Here is a 20,544-nt window from a genome sequence, read left to right as displayed (position 1 = left end):
CAATCAATCAGTCCAAAAATATTAAACAGAAAATCCCAGAGATAAATAATTCATAAGCTAATTTTGTTTGCTTGGGTATTTTTTAGTTAGGTTTTTGGTTTTTGCTGTGCTAGGTTTCAAACCAAGGGCATTGCATATGCTAGGCTAGTGTTCTACCACTGAACTACACCCTACCCTATAAATAAGTTGAAAATTGTATACCATTCTGAGTAGCATGATAGAATCTTATGCTGTCCTGCTTAGGATGTAAATCATTCCATTGTCCAGTATATCCATGCCACCCACATATTATAAGTTATCAGATCAGCTATTGAGGTACTACAGTTGCTTACGTTCATGTAACCCTTACTTAATAATAGCCCCCACCACTCTCATACTAGTGATATAAGAATAATGGTACAAAGAAGACACCAGGGCAGGAATGTTGAAGGACAGATTAACTCTGGTACTATGTGGCAACTTTGCAGAGCATATAGGCAAAAACTTAGTAGAGATATAAGGTTTGGTACTATGGCAGTTTCAGATGCCCATTGAGAGTTTTAGAACGTATCTCTTGAGAATATGGGAGGACTGCCGTATGCCTTATTATTATTTTTTTTAATAAATAGCTTGAAAAAATTCTGGTAGATGAGGTTTGGGGTCAGTTCTGCCTTGGATTTTTATGTTTTGTTTGTGGTATTGGAAGTCAAAACCAAGGCCTTGCTCATGCTAGGTTAGTACACTACCAATAACCTATATCCTCAGCTTCTGATTAAAAATAGGAAAATTGCTGGGCATGGTGGCTCACACCTGTAATCCCAGCAGTTCAGAGGCTGAGGCAGGAAGATCACAAGTTCAAGGCCAGCCTCAGCAATTTAGTGAGGCTCTAAGCAACTTAGCAAGACCCTGTCTCAAAATAAAAAAGGCTGGGGATGTGACTCAGTGGGTAAGCACCCTTAGGTTCAATCCCATGTGCCAAAAAAAAAAAAAGAGGAAAATAGCCAGGTATGGTATAACATACCTATAATCCCAGCGAGTTAAGAAGTGAAGGCAGAAGGATCAAAAATTCTGTCTCAAATAATCAAAACTCAATGGTAGAATACCCCTGGATTTTATCCACAGTGCTAAATAAATAAATATAAGACATATCGGTAGTCAAGGCAGCTCACTCCTATAATCCTAGCTTCTTGGGAAGCCAAAGCAGGAAGATTGTAAATTAAGGCCATATTAGGCAATAATGAGGCCCATCACCCCCAAAGTAAAGAAAAATAACAGTGTCAGAGATTTTTAAAATCTAGTTGATTTGCTAAGCTCTCTGTAAGTCAATTTAAATAGCACCATTTTCCCATTTCTTAAAATTTTCTCATCCTTCAAATCACTGTCTCAATGATATTTCTGGATTGCACAAATGGAAGTAACCATTTCTTCCCCAGAGTTCTTTTAGTGCTTGTTTTTCATTTTTAGTCTAGCACCTTGTACAGTCCACCTCATTTGATTGTCAGTGTCTATGTCTCCTATCTCATTGTATAAGGGCTCTGAGAGCAAGGAATACTTTATGGATATTCCTGTTTAGTGTGTAGCTTAGCACATTGAACAGGGTAAGTCTCTGCAATTTTTAGATAAAACCAAAGTGCCACTGTTAAAGGTGAGAGAGAATGAGATGGAGTCAAATCCTAAATAACCTATGGTTCTGTCCCTACAGTGCCAGAACTTGGGGAAGCTCACCACTGTTCAAATTGGTCACGATAACTCAGGACTATTAGCCAAATGGCTAGTGGATTGTGTCATGGTCAGAAATGAAATTACAGGACATACATATAGGTAAGTAAACGGCCTTAAAGACTCAAAATTCTTTGCTTTGAGACTTATTTATTTATTTATTTATGCAATGCTAGGGATTGAACCCTGGGCCTCATACATGCTAGACGTGCACTTCACCATTGAGCTACATTCACAGCCAAAGCTCTTTAGATAGGGTTTGAAATTGTTTTCTTTCTAAAGTTTTTCCCCTGCCTTCTGCATTATAGTTCAATTTTTTGTTTTTTTTATGTAATATAAAAATCATTCTTCAATAGTCCACGAGTTTTGAAAAGATTGGCATAACTAAAAAAAAGAAGAAGGAAAAAAGGAATTTTTAAAATAATTTTGATGAGGGGGCTCGGGTTGTGGCTCAGTGATATAGAGTGCTTGCCTTGCACATGTGAACCACTGGGTTCAATCCTCAGCACCACATAAAAATAAATAAACAAAATAAAGGTATTGTGTCCATCTACAACTAAAAAAATTTTTTGAAAAAATAATAATTTTGATAAGAGAAAATCATCTCTTAAATTCTACCAATTACAGAATCTTAAGAGTAAACATTCTCCTTTTTTTTCTCTTGTGATTTAACTCCCACATTCATTTTTAGTTTGAAAATATTCTTTCCACCTGGCATAATGGAGCATGCCTGTAATCCCAGCAACTCTAGAGGCTAAAGCAGGAGGATCCCAGGTTCTAGGCCAGCCTCAGCAACTTAGTGAAGCCTTAAATAACTTAGTGAGACCCTGTCTCAAAACAAAAAATAAAGCTGGACCCGGTGACACATGCCTGTAATCCCAGTGGCTAGATTCCCTTCAGTTGATGAATGGACAAAGAAAATGTGGTATATAGACACAATGGAATATTATTCAGCATTAAAAGAGAATAAAATCAGCCAGGCGTGGTGGCTCACACCTGTAATCTCAGCAACTTGGGAGACTGAGACAGGAGGATCATGAATTCAAAGCCAGCCTCAGCAACTGTAAGATGCTAAGCAACTCAGTGAGACCTTGTATCTAATAAAATACAAAATTGGGCTGGGGTGTAGCTCAGTGGTTGAGTGCCCCTGAGTTCAATCCCTGGTACCCACCCCAGAAAAAAAGAATAAAACTACGGCATTTGCAGGTAAATTGATGGAGTTGGACAATATAATGTTAAGTGAAGTTAGCCAATCCCAAAAAACCAAATGCCCAAATCTTTTCTCTGACATGAGGATGTTGATTTATAAGGGGGACGTAAGCGGAGCATGGAAGGAATAGATGAACTCTAGATAGGGCAGCGGGGAGGGAGAGGAAGAGAGGGTAGGAAAGGCAGTGGAATGAGATGGACATCATTACCCCAAGTACATGTATGAAGACACAAATGGTATGACTCTACGTTGTGTACAACTAGAGATATGAAAAATTGTGCTATATCTGTGTACTACGAATTGAAATGCATTCTGCTGTCATATATAACAAATTAAAATATTAAAAAAAAAATACTTAACAGTAAGGGGGGTGTGGCTCAGTGGTAGTGTGCTTGCCTAACATGCCCAAAGCCCTGGATTCAGAGCCTGGGATTACAAAAAAATGAAAAATACAATACTTAACTAGAAAAATGAAGCAAATGGCAAAATATTACGTCTGTGATAAGAAATATGGATGTCTAATATACCATTTTCCACTTTACTATATTTTTGACATTTTCATAAATAAAGGCAACCCACAGGCTTTTTTGTTTTTGTGATGCTGGGGATTAAACCCAGGGCCTCAACGCATTCTAGGCAAGTGGTCTACCAATTAGGTCCATCCCCAGTTCACCCCAGAGACATTAAAATGATGAGCTTAATCCATGGTACCATTCCTAAACTCTAATTAAAACAGTTTTTAAAAATTAATGATTGAGAAGTTTTTTTCTCCCCTCTCAGATTCCCATGTGGGCGGTGGCTAGGGAAAGGCATTGATGATGGGAGCCTGGAGAGAATTCTTATTGGAGAATTGATGACATCAGCATCAGATGAGGACCTGGTAAAACAGTGTCGGACTCCACCCCAGCAGAAATCACCCACCACAGCTAGGAGACTGAGCATCACTTCCCTAACAGGAAAAACTGCCAGTAAGTAGTTTGATTTGTTTGTTTGTTTGGTACCAGGATTGAAACCAGGGGCTCTTAACTCCTTAGCCCCATCCCCAGCCCTTTTTTATATTTTATTTAGAGACAGGGTCTCACTAAGTTGCTTGGGGCCTCGCTAAATTGCTCAGGAGCACTCAACCTTTTTTTTCCTAGCGTGCTTTACATGTTACAGGCTTCATGTGGTGATTTCACCAAAAAAAAAAAAAGTGGGGGGTGCTGGGGTTGTGGCTAAGTTGTAGAGAGCTTGCCTAGCATGCATGAGGCACTGAGTTCAATCCCCAGCACCACATAAAAAATGAACAAATAAAATAAAGGTATTGTGTCCACTTACAACTAAAAAAATATTTTTAAACAAAGATTGCATTAATGAATTATGGCAAAGAGAGTAAGAAAGAGGCAAATTAATTTGGGAGAAGGGACTTTAAAAAGGAGAAGAGAAATTAGGGGTGTAGCTCAGTGGTAGAGCATGTACTTATCGAGTACAAGACCCTGGATTTAATCCCCAACTCCAAAAAATAATTGACTTATTTAATTTAATTCAAAAGTAGATTTCAGAGCTAGGCAAGTAGCACAATGGTAGAATGCTTGCCTAGCATTCATAAGGCCCTCGGTTTGATCCCCAACATTGCCCAGCACTGTACCCTATCCCCCATAAAATATATATATAAAAACTAGATTTCACTTCCATCCAAATTTATTGCAGTTCTGAATTAGGCCAGTTTCATAGTTTGACTGTTTTGTTTGGTTTTGTTGGTACTGGGTATTGAACCCAGGGCTGCTCTACCACTGAGCTAGGTCTCCAGCCCTTTTTATTTTTCATTTTGAGATAGGGTCTTGCTAAGTTGCTTAGGCTACCCTGTAACTTGTGATTTTTCTTCTACCTCACCCCAAATTCTGGGATTACAGGTGTAAACTACCACACCTACCATTATTTCTCAATTTCACTCATATTTTCTTTACTTGTTCAATAAGCCCAAATTTTTAAATAATTCAAGACTCAGAGATGGATGGATAGCAGGGTATTTTTTTCACAAGATATGCAAGGTGATATTCAGAGAACTTGAAAGTTTTAAATCCATCAAAATACTACTGATTGCTGGGATTGTGGCTCAGCGGTAGAGTGCTGGCCTAGCACATGTGAGGCCCTGGGTTCAATCCAACTACAACTAAAAAATATTTTTAAAAAATACTACTGATTAGTGTAGGGCTGTTTTAGAATGAATAAGACAATATTTAAAAGAAAATATTCAGAGAAAGGTAAAAGTGGGGAGGGAAAAAAATGCTGGTTAGAAAAACTACTAGTAGCTGGAGAGATCACAGTACCAGTCTTCAATCATAAGACATTGCCAGTTCAACAATTTTTTTTTTTTTTTTTAGTTTTGATGGACACAGTACCTTTATTTTACTTATTTATTTTTACATGGTGCTGAGGATCGAACCCAGTGCCTCATAGGTGTGAGGTAAGCACTCTGCCACTGAGCCACAATCTCAGCCCAGTTCAACAATTTTTATGCACTGGTAAAAACTTACCAGTTTAGGAAAAACTTACTTGAATTTTACCTAAAGGACTGGGCTGTTTTTATGGTTTTTTGTTTGTTTGTTTTAAGAGACAGTGAGAGACAGTGAGAGAGAGGGAGAGAGAGAATTTTAATATTTATTTATTTATTTATTTTAGTATTTGGCGGACACAACATCTTTGTTTGTATGTGGTGCTGAGGATCGAACCCGGGCTGCACGCATGCCAGACGAGCGCGCTACCGCTTGAGCCACATCCCCAGCCCCTGTTTTTATGTTTAAAAAAAAAAAAAAATCCTGGTGCCGGGGTTGTGACTCAGTGGTAGAGCACTTGCCTAGCATGTGTGAGACACTGGATTCATCCCTGGCACCACATAAAAATAAACAAATAAAATAAAGGTATTGTGTCCATCTACAATTAAAGAAATATTTTTTAAAAATCCTCCAGCAGTATGAACTAAGACTCTTAAACAATACAGTACACAGTGTTTTCCCTTATAGTGAAGTAAATAAATTAGATCTAATACTTAATCATTTTTCTCCTGTTACCTATTTCTGACGCTTGATGAAATCTGTTACACTTTACTTTTCTTTTAATCATTCTTAGTACAGTGGATAACGACAGTTAAAGGTCCATTTAGACAGCTCACCAACCACACAAGTTCTTTTCTCTTCCTCCTTCTTCCCTCCCTTCACCATCACCCCCTTCTCCCTCTCTCTCGGCCTAGATGAGCATCTGCTGGCTTGGAAAATGAAGTAGACACAAACTTACTAGCCAGGAAGGGGAAGAGTCCTGAGCTTCCATTTGGGGTGCCACAGGGAACCTAGGATTTCCACTTTAACACAACTGGTAAACTTCACTTCAGGTTAGCCATTCCAAGCCTCAGAAGCCTTAGCCTGGGTCCATTGAGGGGCTTAGAAGTAAGTAGAATAAGGGAGCATATGAGGATTGATGATAGGGTCCATCCACATCTTACTCCTCAGATCTGGAGACTTATTATTAGCACCGGGTAGCAGGCATCATGTTAGGTGGTTTACACCTAATATCTCGTTAGTTTTTCCAGTAAGGTGTATATATTTCTATTTTTTAGTTGAAAGAGTCAAACTCACAGAAAGTTAGACACTTGGCTTGGTTTATAAATTGCAGGGTAAGGCTGGGGTTTGCTTTAGGGATCAATTTCTTGAGTTCTTTTTCATTGTGCCAAGATTCCTCCCATGGAGTCCCTGGCAGAGTCAGCCTGGTCTTGTGAAGTGTTTCCTGCAGAGATGGACATGGTTGATATCGCATGGTACTTGGGTTTATTTTTCCTGCATGAGTATGCAACCCCTCTTCATTATTTTACAGAACCCAATGCTGGACAGATCCAAGAAGGAATTGGAGAAGCTGTGAACAATATTGTGAAACATTTTCATAAACCTGAAAAAGAGGTATTATGGGCTTTATAACCTCATATAGTGGGAGTTTTAAAGCCATTTTTATATGTGATACATAAAGCAATATGTGGTACCTTAATTTTCGCTTGTAAGCTTTTTAATAGCTACAAAAACATGCTTCCTATAGCTACCCTCAGCATTTTCTTGTTTCTTTAGTGGTTTTCTAAGCATAGAGGCAACAATTTTTCTTTTAACACTATGTGTTATGCTTCATAGAGAGGAAGCCTCACGGTTTTGCTTTGTGGAGAAAATGGCCTGGTTGCAGCACTTGAACAAGTCTTCCACCATGGGTTCAAATCCACCCGAATCTTTCACAAGAATGTCTTCATCTGGGATTTCGTAGGTAAATTAAGCAGATATATGTTATTATAATGCAATTGAAATGTTTCTTAGAAAATTCAGAGATCCAAGAATTTGAATAAAGGTTAGTAATAAAGGAGTCTATTTTTAAAAATAAATATTAAATAAGCACTATCTTTGTTTTTCATCATTCAACAAACATTTATAGTACATACAATATGCCAAACACTGCTCTAGATGCTCGAGAGATATATCAGTAAATACAACAGAAATTCCTAAAGTTGACAAATTTTTGTTTCTGATGGGGATGAGAGAACAGACAATATATAAAATCTTTAGGAAATACATAATTTATATGGTATACAGAAGTTGATCTTTCATTTGGGAAAAATTGAGCTGGGTCAAAGAAAGTGACTTTTGGGCTTGGACCTCAAGAAGGTGACAAACTGAGCCATATGAATATCTGGTGGAAATAACTGCCAGTACAGAGGCCCCTACTTGGAAGTGTGGCCTTTTCATGGAACTACAAGAAGACCAGAGAGAGAGTAGGAAATTTGTGAAGGAAGTGGGGTATTTACCTTCTAAGTCATTGGGAAGACCTTGGCCTTCATTCTGAAAGCCATTGGAAGACTTTAAGATGGAAGAGTGACATCATATAATTTATAAACACACACCAATGTATGTATTTTTCTTTTCCTTTTTTTCTGACACTGGGGATTGAATCAGGGCCTCATACAGTCTAGGCACATACTGAACCACATCCCCAGACTTTTTTTTTTTTTTTTTTTTTTTTTTTTTTTTTTTTTTTTGAGACAGGGTCTCACTAAATTGCCCAGGAAGTGTTCTCTAGTTCTGAGCAGTCCAGTATGGTAAGCCAGTAGCCATACATGGATATTTAAACTTAGATTGACTTAATTTAAATTAAATTTAAAATTTGCTTTTTTAGTTTTACTGACCATATTCCAAATACTTGGTAGCCACACATGTTTAGAGGCAACCAAATTGGGCCTTGTAGATATAGAACATTTCTATTCTTACAGAAAGTTCTGTTGGAATGTGCTGCTCTAGCCTGCTAACATTTGTGATCTTTCTTTTGGTATGCAGTTCCTCTAGAATTCCCAGTTTCTTTAAAGGAGCAGTTAATCATTTTGTGTTTTATAAATAAGGCCTAGATAAAGCAGTGACTGATTTCACCTAACTCAGAATTTTCAGGCGTTTAAAGAAAGAAAAATGACAGAACTAAGCCCAAGAGTGATTTTTCCTTTTTTTCTTTCTGGTCCTGACTCCGATGTGTATATCTACAACTGTCTTCCTCAGGTTTACTCAGTCAGGTCTATTTCAAGGATCTTGTGCAAAGTGTTAAGCAGCCATTCCAGAACAAAAGGCATCATCTTTTTTCCCCCTAATTAATTATACATGACAGTAGAATGCATTTTGACACACTGTACACAAATGCAGCACAATTTCTCCTTTCTCTGGCTGAACATGGTGCAGAGTCACACCAGTTCTGTAATCATACATGTACCAGGGTAGTAATGTCTGTCTCTTTCCACCGTCCTTCCCATCCCCACAACCCCTCCCCTCCCCTCACTCCCCTCTGGTCCAGAAGGCACCATCTTTTTTTTTTTTTTTTTTTTTTTTTGGTACTTGTAGATGGACAGCATCAGCATGCCTTTATTTTTATTTTTGTTTATTTTTAAGGTGCTGGGGATTGAACCCAGTGCCTCACATGTGCAAGGCAAGTGTTCAACCACTGAGCTACAGCCCCAACCCTAGAAGGCACCATCTTAATGATTGTTCTATCATAGACTACTGAAAACTTCCAGTCTTATAAGATTCTATTTTTCTGTTTTGCCAATTTCTTTTCATGGAGATATTTTTATTAAAGTAAACTTTCTAAGCTTTTAAAAAAAAATTACAGTTTTGATTAGAAAATAAATTTCTGGGAAATTAGAATTATTATACATTGCTGGTAGGAATAAAAAAATGGTTTAGCCAATATGAAAAAAAAATTCTGGGAATATATTGTTCTACCATGAAATGTGAACTTCTGAAATTTATTTTGAAACCAATGATAAGGTAGTGATTTTGGCTTTAGGATGGGCTATGATACAAAGCCTTATTAGTGTTTCCAGAATAAATTAAATGATGAGTCTATAGATCAAGTTTTTTTTTTTTTTTTTAAACTAAGGGATCTACAAATCTGACCCTGACACTCAGCTTTTTTTTTTTAAAGCGCGCGCGAGAGAGAGAGAGAGAGAGAGAGAGAGAGAGAGAGAGAGAATTTTTTAATATTTATTTATTTATTTTTTTAGTTTTCGGCGGTCACAACATCTTTGTATGTGGTGCTGAGGATTGAACCCCGGCCGCACGCATGCCAGGCGAGCGCGCTACCGCTTGAGCCACATCCCCAGCCCTAGATCAAGTATTAACTCTGTTGTGAAATGTGATTCTGCTTTGTTTCCACAGAGAAAGCGGTTACCTATTTTGAAACCCTAGACCAGATTCTGGACAATGAAGATGATGTTCTTATCCACAAATCATCCTGCAAAACATTCTGCCACTATGTAAATGCTATTAATACTGCACCCAGAAACATTGGGAAGGATGGCAAATTCCAGATTTTAGTTTGCCTTGGAACACGGTATAAAACCAGTTTTTTACTTTCCTTATGTTTGTTACATGTTGAATAGGAGTCCAGAAAGGGTTAGACCAGATCATGCCCCTCCCAAACCCTCTGTTGAGTTTCTATCATTTCAGTTTCTAATTATGAAACTAATTTTCTGGGTATGCTCTTATTATTTCACTACTACCACCACATGAAGTAGCAACTGATCTCCCTATTCTGAAGGTGAGAAAATAGGAAATAAGCACAGATAAGTTAGCACACTTTTCCAAAGTCACACAGCAAGAAAGGAAAGCCAGGATTTATATCCAGTCCCATGCTACAGCCCAGATTCTCAACTTTTTCTCTGTACTGGCTCCAGAGATAAGTAAATAGATATGACTATACATGTGTATTTATTCTGTAGACCTTATGTGATACACCACCATATTGCTATGAATATAATAATATTGTGGGATCCTTGTTATCTTTTGGGGCGGGACAGAGGTACCGGGATTGAGCTCAGAGGTACTCAACCACTAAGCCACATTTCCAGCCCTATTTTGTATTTTAGAGACATGGTCTCGCTGAGTTGCTTACCGCCTCGCTGTTGCAGAGGCTGACTTTGAACTCCGAATCCTCCTGCCTCAGCCTCTTGAGCTGCTGGGATTACAGGCATGTACTACTGTGCCTGGTTCATCTTCTCTTTAAAACTATTCCCTAGCTAGGTGTGGTGGTGCATTCCTGTAATCCCAGGGACTCTGGAGGTGGAGGCAAGAGGATTGCAAGTTCATAGCCTGCCTCAGCAATTTAGCATTAAGCAACTCAGTGAGACCCTTTCTCTAATAAAATACAAAATAGAGCTGGGGATTTGGCTCAGTAATTGAGTGCCCCTGAGTTTAATCCCTGGTACCCCCCCAAAAAAGGACTATTTCCACCCATTCATTTATTCATTCATCTTTGTGATACTGGGCATTGAACCAACGGGTGCTCTACTACTGACCTACAATCCCTAGCCCTTTTTTATTTTTTATTTTTGAGAAAGAATCTCACTAAGTTACTGAGGTGGTCCTCAAACTTGCTGTCCTAGTCTCAGCCCTCTGAGTTGATGGGCTTACAAATGTCAGTCACCACACTAGCTTCCTACTCCTTTGTTTTATTTTATTGCATTAATGAAAATTAAACTTGGCCTTGCATGTGCTAGACACGTGTTCTACCACTGAGCTCCACACCCAGCCCTACTGGTAGCTTTGTTTTTTGAAAATGACACATAGGGGGTGGGCATCATGGTGTGTGCCTGTAATCTCAGCAACTCCGGAAGTAGAGGCAGGAGGATCGCAAGTACCTGGCTAGCCTCAGCAATTTAGCAATATCCTTAGCAACTTAGAGAGGCTCTGTCTCAAAATTTAAAAAAATAAATAAAAAGGGCTGAGGATATTTTAAAGTTATTGGTGTAATTTTTGTGTTTTCACAAACATTGAGAGCCCCAATTTGAGATTGAGAATGGCTAGTTATGGTCGCGCATGTCATAGAAAGATATGTTGAGGGTACTCAGTGAAGATACTCTAACCAATTGCCAGTGTCAGGTGTGATTAGAAACAATGGAAGATATGAGACAGTGTCATAATGAAACAGCAGTTAACATAAGAAAGTTCTGTATTTCTTAATAAAACGGGCCCAATTTCAGCTGTCTTTAAAGTTTTTCTTGAGTATGATCTTTATCTATTTTTATCTTTGTACTGTTATGATTTATTTGATCAATGCAAACCCTCTTTGGGGTTATAAAATCTACTTACGTTTTTTTACTTCAGTTTTGCTTCCCAAGGTAAGTTTGTTGTTGTTTTTTTGTTTTTAAAGAAAATCCCTACTATTTAATATAGTCTGTCTTCCCAAACGGTCAGTATATTCTACCTTGTTAAAAAAAAAAAAAAAAAGACATAGGAAATTATTTTGGTACTGGGGATTAAACCCAGGTGGGCTTTATCATTGAAATATATTCCCAGCCCTTTTTTTATTTTGAGACTAAATTGCCCAGGCTAGACTTGAATTTACTAATTTCTTGCCTCTGTATCCCATATACCTGGAATTACAGGCATCTGCCAACAGCCCGGCCCCCAACCTCTTTTTAAAAAGGTGGTAAATGGTGTTTGGGAATATAGTTCAGTTGGTAGAATGCTTGCCTTGCATGTACAAGGCCCTGAGTTCAATCCCCAGCACCACAAAAAAAAAAAAAAAAAAAAAAGTGGTAAAAGCATGCCAGCCAAGGTGGCCCACGCATGTGGCCTAGGTGGCACACACCTGTAATCCCAATGGTTCTGGATGCTGAGGCAGGAGAATCACAAGTTCGAAACCAGCCTTAGCAACTTGTCAAGACCCTAAGCAACTTAACAATACCCTCTCTCAAAATAAAAATATCAAAAAAGCTGAGAATGTGGCTCAGTGGTAAAGTGTCCCTAAATTTAATCCCTGGTACCCCAAAAAAGGTGGTAAAATCAGAGAATTTCTTTAATGTGTGTAGACTTTCTGATGTACTTTTATAATCTAGTGGATTTTTCTATTCGCTTTGTACTCTGATTACAACCTTTCTATCAGTGAATCTCCTCCACCTTCTTGGTTTTGGTTTCCTCTCTGTTGACCTCAGAGCTTGGCTGGAGATTGCACTGTTCAGCTCCACCTTCCCAAATGAAAGCACCAATATGTCTATTGTTGTGCAGTGAGGCTCCCTCTTGGTACTAAGAAATTATTTCTGTTTGGGTCTGTAGAGATCACCTGCTGTCTCAGTGGATTCCATTGTTAGCTGAGTGTCCTGCCATCACTCGAATGTATGAGGAGAGTGCACTTCTGCGAGATCGCATGACCGTCAACTCCCTCATCCGAATTCTGCAAACAATTCAGGACTTCACCATAGTATTGGAAGGATCACTCATCAAAGGAGTGGATGTGTGAACCAACTGTCCAGAAATTCTCAGTCCAAACCTCTGAATTCTGAACCTTCTCCCAACTATGGGGACAGACTTAGACTTGTCTGACAGTAGTGAGTCACGCAGGGGGCAACCCAGTGAATGTCCCAATTTGAAGGATCTTTACTCTGCAGACAAGGCAATGCTGTATTGTAGTTCATTTGAACCTGGAATTTAGTATAAAATAGAGTATTTTCATGTGTTAGATGTGTGTAAATATGCTATCTTCTTTAAGAAATTATATTACTCTAATAAGATACTTTTCTTAGATTGAAAATTCCTGTGATTTAAAATAAGTAGTTTAAAAATGTTGGGGGTTAAGGGGAAGAGTGGTGCTAGTCAGGAAGAAGCCAGTAAACATGTAAATATGGTGCAACCCTGTTGGGCTTTTTTTTTTTTTTTTCTCCTGTAGGTATCACAAAGGAACCCAGAATGCATTTTATGTGGTAGCCATCCATCCTGTGTTGATCCTTTGTATAGTGAATGTATGCCATTTTACCTACTGTGGGATAATCCTCACTTGTATTTTTTAAGTTATAAACCACTTTATGCTTATGCATTTAAATTGAGTCACTTTTCCAGCCTTTTGGAAAAAAAAAAAATCAGTTGGCACAAGGTAAAGATATAATTCAAGCATTTTCTTTTTCCTGATACTGGGGATTGTATCCAGGGGCACATTACCTCTCTGCCATGTCCCCAACCCTTTTTATTTATTTATTATTATTTTTTTTTGAAAGTTCTCACTAAATTGCTGAGGCTAGCCTCGAACTTTTATTCCTCCTGCCTCATCCTTCTGAGTCCCTTGGATTATACGCATGCCCCCCACCAACCCCTCCCCAGTTAATTCAAGTATTTTAAATACCAGACACTGGGAGCTTGGCTGAACTGGAAAGAAACACAGGAAGCCCTGAGAAGTGTGTTAAAATTATGGGATTATAACTTCTTTGCACTTTGGAAAGATTAGCCTAGACTAACTTCATTCTTGGCATTTTTATTCTTGTTATTTGAGGTACTTTAGGAAGATATGAATTTCAGAGTTTAGCCTCATAGTTATAAGTACTACAAACAGCAACTTGATTCTGCACTTTAATTTGTCCATCTAAACTCTGCAGTGTTCCTTTACATCTTAAGGATAATCAGCTCTGTCTGTTAGGTTCCAGCCACCCCCTCTGCATGCCCATCCCCCTTCAGGAAATGGAAGGAATGTCTAAGAAGGAGGAGGGCACTGGGTGGCTTGGAATGTTTTTGTGAAAGTATTTGTTGACCATGATAATGCAAATAACAGAACGGGGAGAGAAAGAATGAACCCTTTCTGGGTGTTTCAGGGCAAGCTTTCTGTTCCTTTGTAAGAAGGGGCAATAATGTAAAACAACTGGCCCAGAGGAGCACAGATTGACAAAATGGAAATGAAACAAGAAACAAGAGGCAGCAGTTTTGAAAGACCAGACTTGTGAGTAACTTTACAATTTGATTGTTTATAAAGATGTTAAGTAAATGTAGTGTTAGGTAGTTACCTTAAGTCTTCATCTTCTGATAGGTCACCTAATTCTAATTATAGAGAGTGGAACATTGTTAACAGGAAATTTGCCTCAGCAGACCTCCAGGTTTTATTCCCAACTCTGACTGCAAAGCCAAGCCATGGCTTCTTAGGATCCTTGTGCAACCTAAAGGTCCTGGGCTCTAGCCAACAGTGTTGTTCTCTTATTTCCTGGAGGAAGAAATTAGTGAAACAAGTGCCTCACTCCCTTTATCAAACACTGTATGCAGCTAAGAAACAGGCCCTTTTGTCATGTGACTTTATACTTTAAAAAAAGGGTTGTTGAAGGCTTCACATGAAACCTATGCAAAGGGCTTAAGAAGGTGGTTCTGGGGCTGGAGTTGTGGCTCAGTGATAGAGTGCTCACCTAGCACATGCGACACCCTGGGTTCAATCCTTAGCACCAAATAAAAATAAATAAATAAAATAAAGGTAGCATGTTCAACTCCAAATAAAAAAAATATTTTTTTTTTAAAGAAGGTGGTTCTGGTTGACCTGGGTAGAAGAGAGAATGGTTTACTTTAAACTAAACTGTATCTACAATGGTATAGCTATCCTAGGGATATAGGAATTCTATTATTGAAGACATTCATAGCCTCTTTCACCTATCTTCTACCATAGTGATCAGAAATTATAGATGGCCCAATCCAGGGTTTCATTCTTGTTTTGGGAGGTGGGTACCCGGGTTGAACTCAGGGGCACTCAACCACTGAGCCACATCCCCAGCTCTATTTTGTATTTTATTTAGAGACAGGGTCTCATTGAGTTGCTTATCGCCTCCCTTTTGCTGAGGCTGGCTTTGAACTTTTGATCCTCCTGCCTCAGCCTCTTGAGCCGCTGGAATTATAGATGTGCACCACTGTGCCCAGCACAGGGTTTCATTCTTGTTACCTTTTCCATAAGACCATGCTTCTGAAATACCAAAATATATACATACATACACACACATACACAAGTTATGAGTAAAGTTTCATCCCACTTTGTTGTGTAGTATGACTATAACAGTAGAATTACTAAAATTTCAGCTTTTCAGGAAGCTGAGGCAGGGGGATGACAAGTTTGAGTCCAGCCTGGGTGGACTGTACCAAATCCCTGACTCAAAAAAATAAAAAAATAATAAAGGGCTGGGGATGTAGCTCAGTGGTAGAGTATACCTGGGCTCAATCCCTAATACCAAAGGGAAAAAAGAAAGAAAACAAGAGAAGAATAGGGGGAGAACCAATTTCAAAAAACATAAATCCTCTTGGCTAGGCACAGTAGTCACCTCAGAGCACCTGTGCTTGTCCCTGGGGCATAGCCTTTGCTGTACACACTTGGGCCACTTGTGATCTACTTGAATGGCCCATAGCCCATTCTTTTGAATATTCTCAGAATAAATATTCTCAGAATAAATATTTCAGAATAAATTAATAATTAGAAACAGCATAAAGTCCCTACAATCCAAGTTTGATGAATAAAAAGAATGATTCTTCTGATGGAGTCATCTAGTACAATTATAAAGAAATAAAACTCAGGTGGCTTATGACTGTCTCTGAGTTAATCCCAAAATGTTTTGAGCACACCAGTAAGCAGAATCCACTGAATAAATGTGTGACCTTTCATACTTGAGTTGTTTTTTGTTTGTTTGCTTGTTTGTTTTGTAGGAGGGGTTGAACTCAGAGGTACTTGCTTTACCACCAAGCTATATCCCCAGTCCTTTCAGTCCTTTTTATTTTTTATTTTAAGGCAGGGTCTCACTAAATTGTTTAGGGCTGAATTAAGTTGTTGAGGCTGGCTTTGAATTTGGGATTCTCTTGCCTCAGCCTCCAGAGTTGCTGGGATTATAAGTGTACGCCACTGCACTCATTCACCCTGACTTTTGGAATGATCATATCCATTTAGAGATATCCTTTCTGCTATGTTAACTTTTTAAAAAATATTTTTAGTTGTAGATGGACACAATACCTTTATTTTTTTAGTGCCAGGGATTGAACTCAGGGGCACTCAACCACTGAGCCACATCCCCAGCCCTATTTTGTATTTTATTTAGAGACAGGGTCTCACTGAGTTGCTTGGCACCTCACTTTTTTGCTGGGGCTGACTTTGAACTCAAGATCCTCCTGCCTCAGCCTCCCGAGCCACTGAGGTTACAGGCGTGCGCCACAACTCTGGCTATTTTATACTTATTTTTATGTGGTGATGAGGATCAAATCCAGTGCCTCACCCATACTAGGCAAGTGCTCTATTACTGAGCTACAACCCCAGCCTTGCTATGTTAATTTTAAAATTAGTATATTGCCTTAGAATCATACTATAAAGTAAATAAAAATAAATTTTCTATTTGCTTTTTCCCCCTCCAAATAAAATTAAATGCCTGGGGCCATAATTAAGATTTTCAAATAACAGTGGCTTTGGAAGAAATTATTTAAAACTTAAATTGCCTTGGCTGGCAATGTAGCTCAGTGTTAGAGCACTTGCCCAGCAGGCTTGAGGCCATGAGTTCCATCCCCAATACAGAAAAAGAAAAAAGAAAAATGACTGACACTCAAGTATGAGGTGGTATAAAAGAGCTCTAGGTGGGAAAAGTAGGCTGCTAAGAATGAAAGCCTCCCAACCATTGCCCTCCACATATGTCCCACTGGAAGAGTGAGTTTGGTAGAAGAGACCTAAAATTTGCAAAGATTTAGCTTTCCCTCTAAAAACTTTTTAAATATTCTTTTTAGTTGTAGATTGACACAATACCTTTATTTTATTTATTTATGTGGTTCTGTGGATTGAACCCAGTGCCTATTACACATGCTAGGTAAGTACTCTACCACTGAGCCATAACCACAGCCCCTCCCTCTAAAATTTCTTATAAATGTCCCCAGCTTTTTTTGGGTAACTGTTATTTACATTAACATGACTTTTTTCTTTTTATTTTTTTTCTATTTTTTTATAATTTTTTAAAATATTTATTTTTAGTTGTAGGTGGACACAGTACCTTTATTTTATTTCTATGTGGTGCTGAGGATCGAACCCAGTGCCTCACACATACCAGGTGAGCACTCTATCCCTTGAACCACAACCCCAGCCCCTCTTTTTTATAATTTTAATGAAGTTCTGTCACATTGTATAAATGATGTAGGGGAAAAACTGAATTGCTCATACTTCCTTTTTTGGCAACAAAGCCTTGTATGCAGGTGTAAGTGAAAAAGAGAGGTTAAGATTATATTTGACAACTTATATGTAGTATATTATTGATACCCTAAGGTGTTTTGAAACATGAGGCAATAATTGAGGACCTCAAATTCCCAGGGAAATATCTGTTAGCTTTGGGAGTGTAGCTCTTCATAATGAAATATCTTCTATTAAGAATTATGTGTTTTTTTCCAATAGATTTTTCATTTAAGGAACTGTGAGTATTTTCTGTGAGGTTTACAGATATTAGTCTATCCTTTCCACAAATGTTGAGAGGACAATCTGAACCTTAGCTACTTACATTTCAGTATTAACACAACTTCATTGATTGAGAATGGGTCTTGAGTTCTCGATTTTTGTGAAGTGAATCCTATTTCCAAGTTGTCTGTGTCCTTTGAATTCCTGTAACAGATGAATTTATTCATTACCATTTAACATAAATCAGAAAGAATGACAAGCTACTGACTTCCTTATTTCTGTTAAAATGGGATTATAAATCTGTTGAATTAAATGAATACAAGCTTTTTGAAAAGATCATTGTTGCAGTATGATCAAAAGTTCAAAGGAGGGGGCTGGGAATATAGCTCGGTTTGTAGAGTGCTTGTCTCACATGCACAAGGCCCTGGGTTCAATCCCGAGCACCACACACACACACACACACACACACAAAAAGAGAGACAGTCCAAGGAGAGACTGGGGTGCAACTCAGTGGTACAGTGCTGTGCATGCCTAGCATGCACAAGGCCCCACATTCAATCTTACTAATAAAGAAAGAGTTCAAGGAGAACTTTACCCTCCCAAATTTATTAGAGCTAATTACCCCTTAAGGAAGACATAAAAATTGGCTTCAAAAAGGCATCACATTGAGATATTAATACCAGAGTGAAAAAAGTTCACCAAATAAAATTTTTCCTCTTAGGGTCCAACATACCTTAGTTTATGTAGGAGGGAATCATGCTTGGTCCAGTTACCTGGATGTACTTAGGTGTTAGACCCAGTCTTCATCTAAACACCAACTTTTGTTGACAGAAGAGAAGTATATTAAGGAGATTCTATTGTCAATCAGATGAGGGAATGGAACGAAAAAAAAAATCCCATGTTACACTTGAACCATGTATAAATGTACCCTGTATATTTTTTTTTAATTACCATTTCTGTATTTAAATTATATTGTTTCCCTTTGTATTGTTAACAGAGTGTATCAGAACTGGATACTTCTTTATTTCTCATCTGGACATGATATAACACTTAAAAAAGAGTATTGTGATATTAAGCACTTTAACATATCAGGCAAACTGACATGGGTTTTTCAGATTTTGAAGTACATTTAAATATGACTTTTCATGCTTTGTTCTTTACAAATAAAACTGTGGGATTGATAATTTGTTTTGCTTCATCATTGGAGAATCTTACTAAATGTTTCATAGGGCAAAAGACTTCAAAAATAAAAACAATCACCATTACATAGTTTAAAAAAAAAAATCTGCTGGACACTTGTTTATCTAGAATGGGTGAGGGAAAATTGAACTGAAAAATCAAGTCTTGGGGGGAATTATATTAAGCCTTCAACTGATTGCACCCACATTGTGGAGGGTAACCTACTTTACTTGAACTTTCAAGTCCACCTTTCCACCCCCTAACCCCCAATGTTAGAGATTGAACCCAGGAGTGCTTTACCAGTAACCTACATCCCTAGCCCTTTTATTTAAATGAGACAGGTACTCACTTAAGTTGCCTAGGGTGGCTTTGAATTTGCAATCCTCCTTCTTCGGCCTCCCAAATTACTGGGATTACACGTGTATACCACTGTCCCTGGCAAATCCACCAATTTAAATGTTTGTGTCATTCAGATAAAACCAACTTTCAGGCCATGATGGTACATGTGTATAATCCCAGCAATTTGGGAGATGAGGCAGGAGGAGAAAGTTTAAGACCAGCCTCTGCAATTTATTTATTTGTTTTTTAATTGATTTTTGTTTTTATTTTATTTTATTTTATTAGTTAAACATGACAGTACAAGTCATTTTGAGGTAATTATACAGTCATGAAATATATCTTATTCTAACTGGGTAGTCTGCAATTTAGCAAAGCCCCCAGCAGTTTAGTGAGACCCTGTCTCATAATTTAAAAAGAAGTCTGGGGATGTAGCTTAGTGGTAAAGCACTGCTAGATTCAATCCCCAGTACCTCCCCCAAAAGTAAATAAATAAAATAAAAACTTCTCAGTTTTACCAAATATCTGGGCATCTTGTTGATATATAAGATTAACTATTGCACATAATACCAAATTGAAATAATGGAGGATTTGCTATCAAGTAATTAAAAAAAAATTAAAATAGCATATATAGGGGGCAACTACAAACCTAAGGGCTGAAGCAAAGCCATCTAGAAGAGGTCTTCCCTTTCAGGTTGAGCCAAATTTTATTAGGTCACAACTGTGGCTCAGTGGACAACAGAGTTTATTGAAAGGTTGCATCCAAGAGACTTGTTTACAATTTTCCCTCAATACCTAGGAAGTATCCAAAGAGTGGTGACATACTCTAGAATTTTCTGGGAAACCACTGGAGGAGATTCCAGAGAAGGTGTCCAAGGAGAGGTGCTATCCCAGTAAAAGTGCAGTCATCTCGAGAGTGTGGGGCAATGGCTGGAGATGTAGCAATGGCTGTTGTGCCTGAGCCCCCCAACCCCAGTTCAATCATCAACACCAAAAAAAAAAAAAAAGGTACTGGGTGAGGCTGGCTGTTGACTATCACTAGAGCTAGAAACTGCCTGATGTGGGAACCTGTGGAGGGGAGTAAACCAGCATCAGGAAGAAAAGCTCCTCCCCAAGTGCCTTTGCAGTGCAGTCTACTGACAAAGGTCATCCTCACACCAGCTGGCAAACAGACGTGTTCACAACAGGGTCTAGCTCTGTCATTCCTAAGCAGATAATGAAGAGTAGATTTTAGACCTTAGAGGTGATAAGTGGATAATGCCAAAAATGGATTAGTTTTGTACAATTATGAAGGAAACAAGGAAGAAAAAAATTGCAGGAGGGGAAGATGAGAAGCTAAGACAAATGTCTCCAAAAAGTTATGAGGCAGTAGTTTAGGTTACAGACACTACCATGTTTCTTTGAACTTGGTCCAGATACGTACAATT

The 20,544-nt window shown here is 38.3% G+C and overlaps 1 protein-coding gene across 3 annotated transcripts in view; it reads left to right on the top strand.

Annotated features, from left to right (window-relative positions):
- DENND5B (DENN domain containing 5B) overlaps nucleotides 1–18,782 on the top strand; it is a 185,099-nt gene extending 166,317 nt beyond the window's left edge. For 2 of the 3 annotated variants that reach the window (XM_081310695.1, XM_081310694.1), the window contains 6 exons: nucleotides 1,682–1,800; nucleotides 3,689–3,876; nucleotides 6,755–6,837; nucleotides 7,060–7,186; nucleotides 9,613–9,787; nucleotides 12,511–18,076. In XM_081310695.1, coding sequence (XP_081166821.1) covers nucleotides 1,682–1,800; nucleotides 3,689–3,876; nucleotides 6,755–6,837; nucleotides 7,060–7,186; nucleotides 9,613–9,787; nucleotides 12,511–12,694 — 876 coding nt within the window. In that variant the 3' untranslated portion in view covers nucleotides 12,695–18,076. Of the gene's footprint in view, nucleotides 1–1,681; nucleotides 1,801–3,688; nucleotides 3,877–6,754; nucleotides 6,838–7,059; nucleotides 7,187–9,612; nucleotides 9,788–12,510 lie in introns of all 3 variants that reach the window. The other variant, XM_081310696.1, reaches the window with a different exon arrangement.
- The last annotated feature ends 1,762 nt before the right edge of the window (nucleotides 18,783–20,544 follow it).

Source organism: Spermophilus citellus (genome assembly GCF_964194105.1).
Source record: "Spermophilus citellus genome assembly, chromosome: 10".
Taxonomy (NCBI): Eukaryota; Metazoa; Chordata; class Mammalia; order Rodentia; family Sciuridae; genus Spermophilus; species Spermophilus citellus.
Note: the sequence above shows the minus strand (reverse complement) of the source record. Positions and strands in the feature narration are given on the sequence as shown.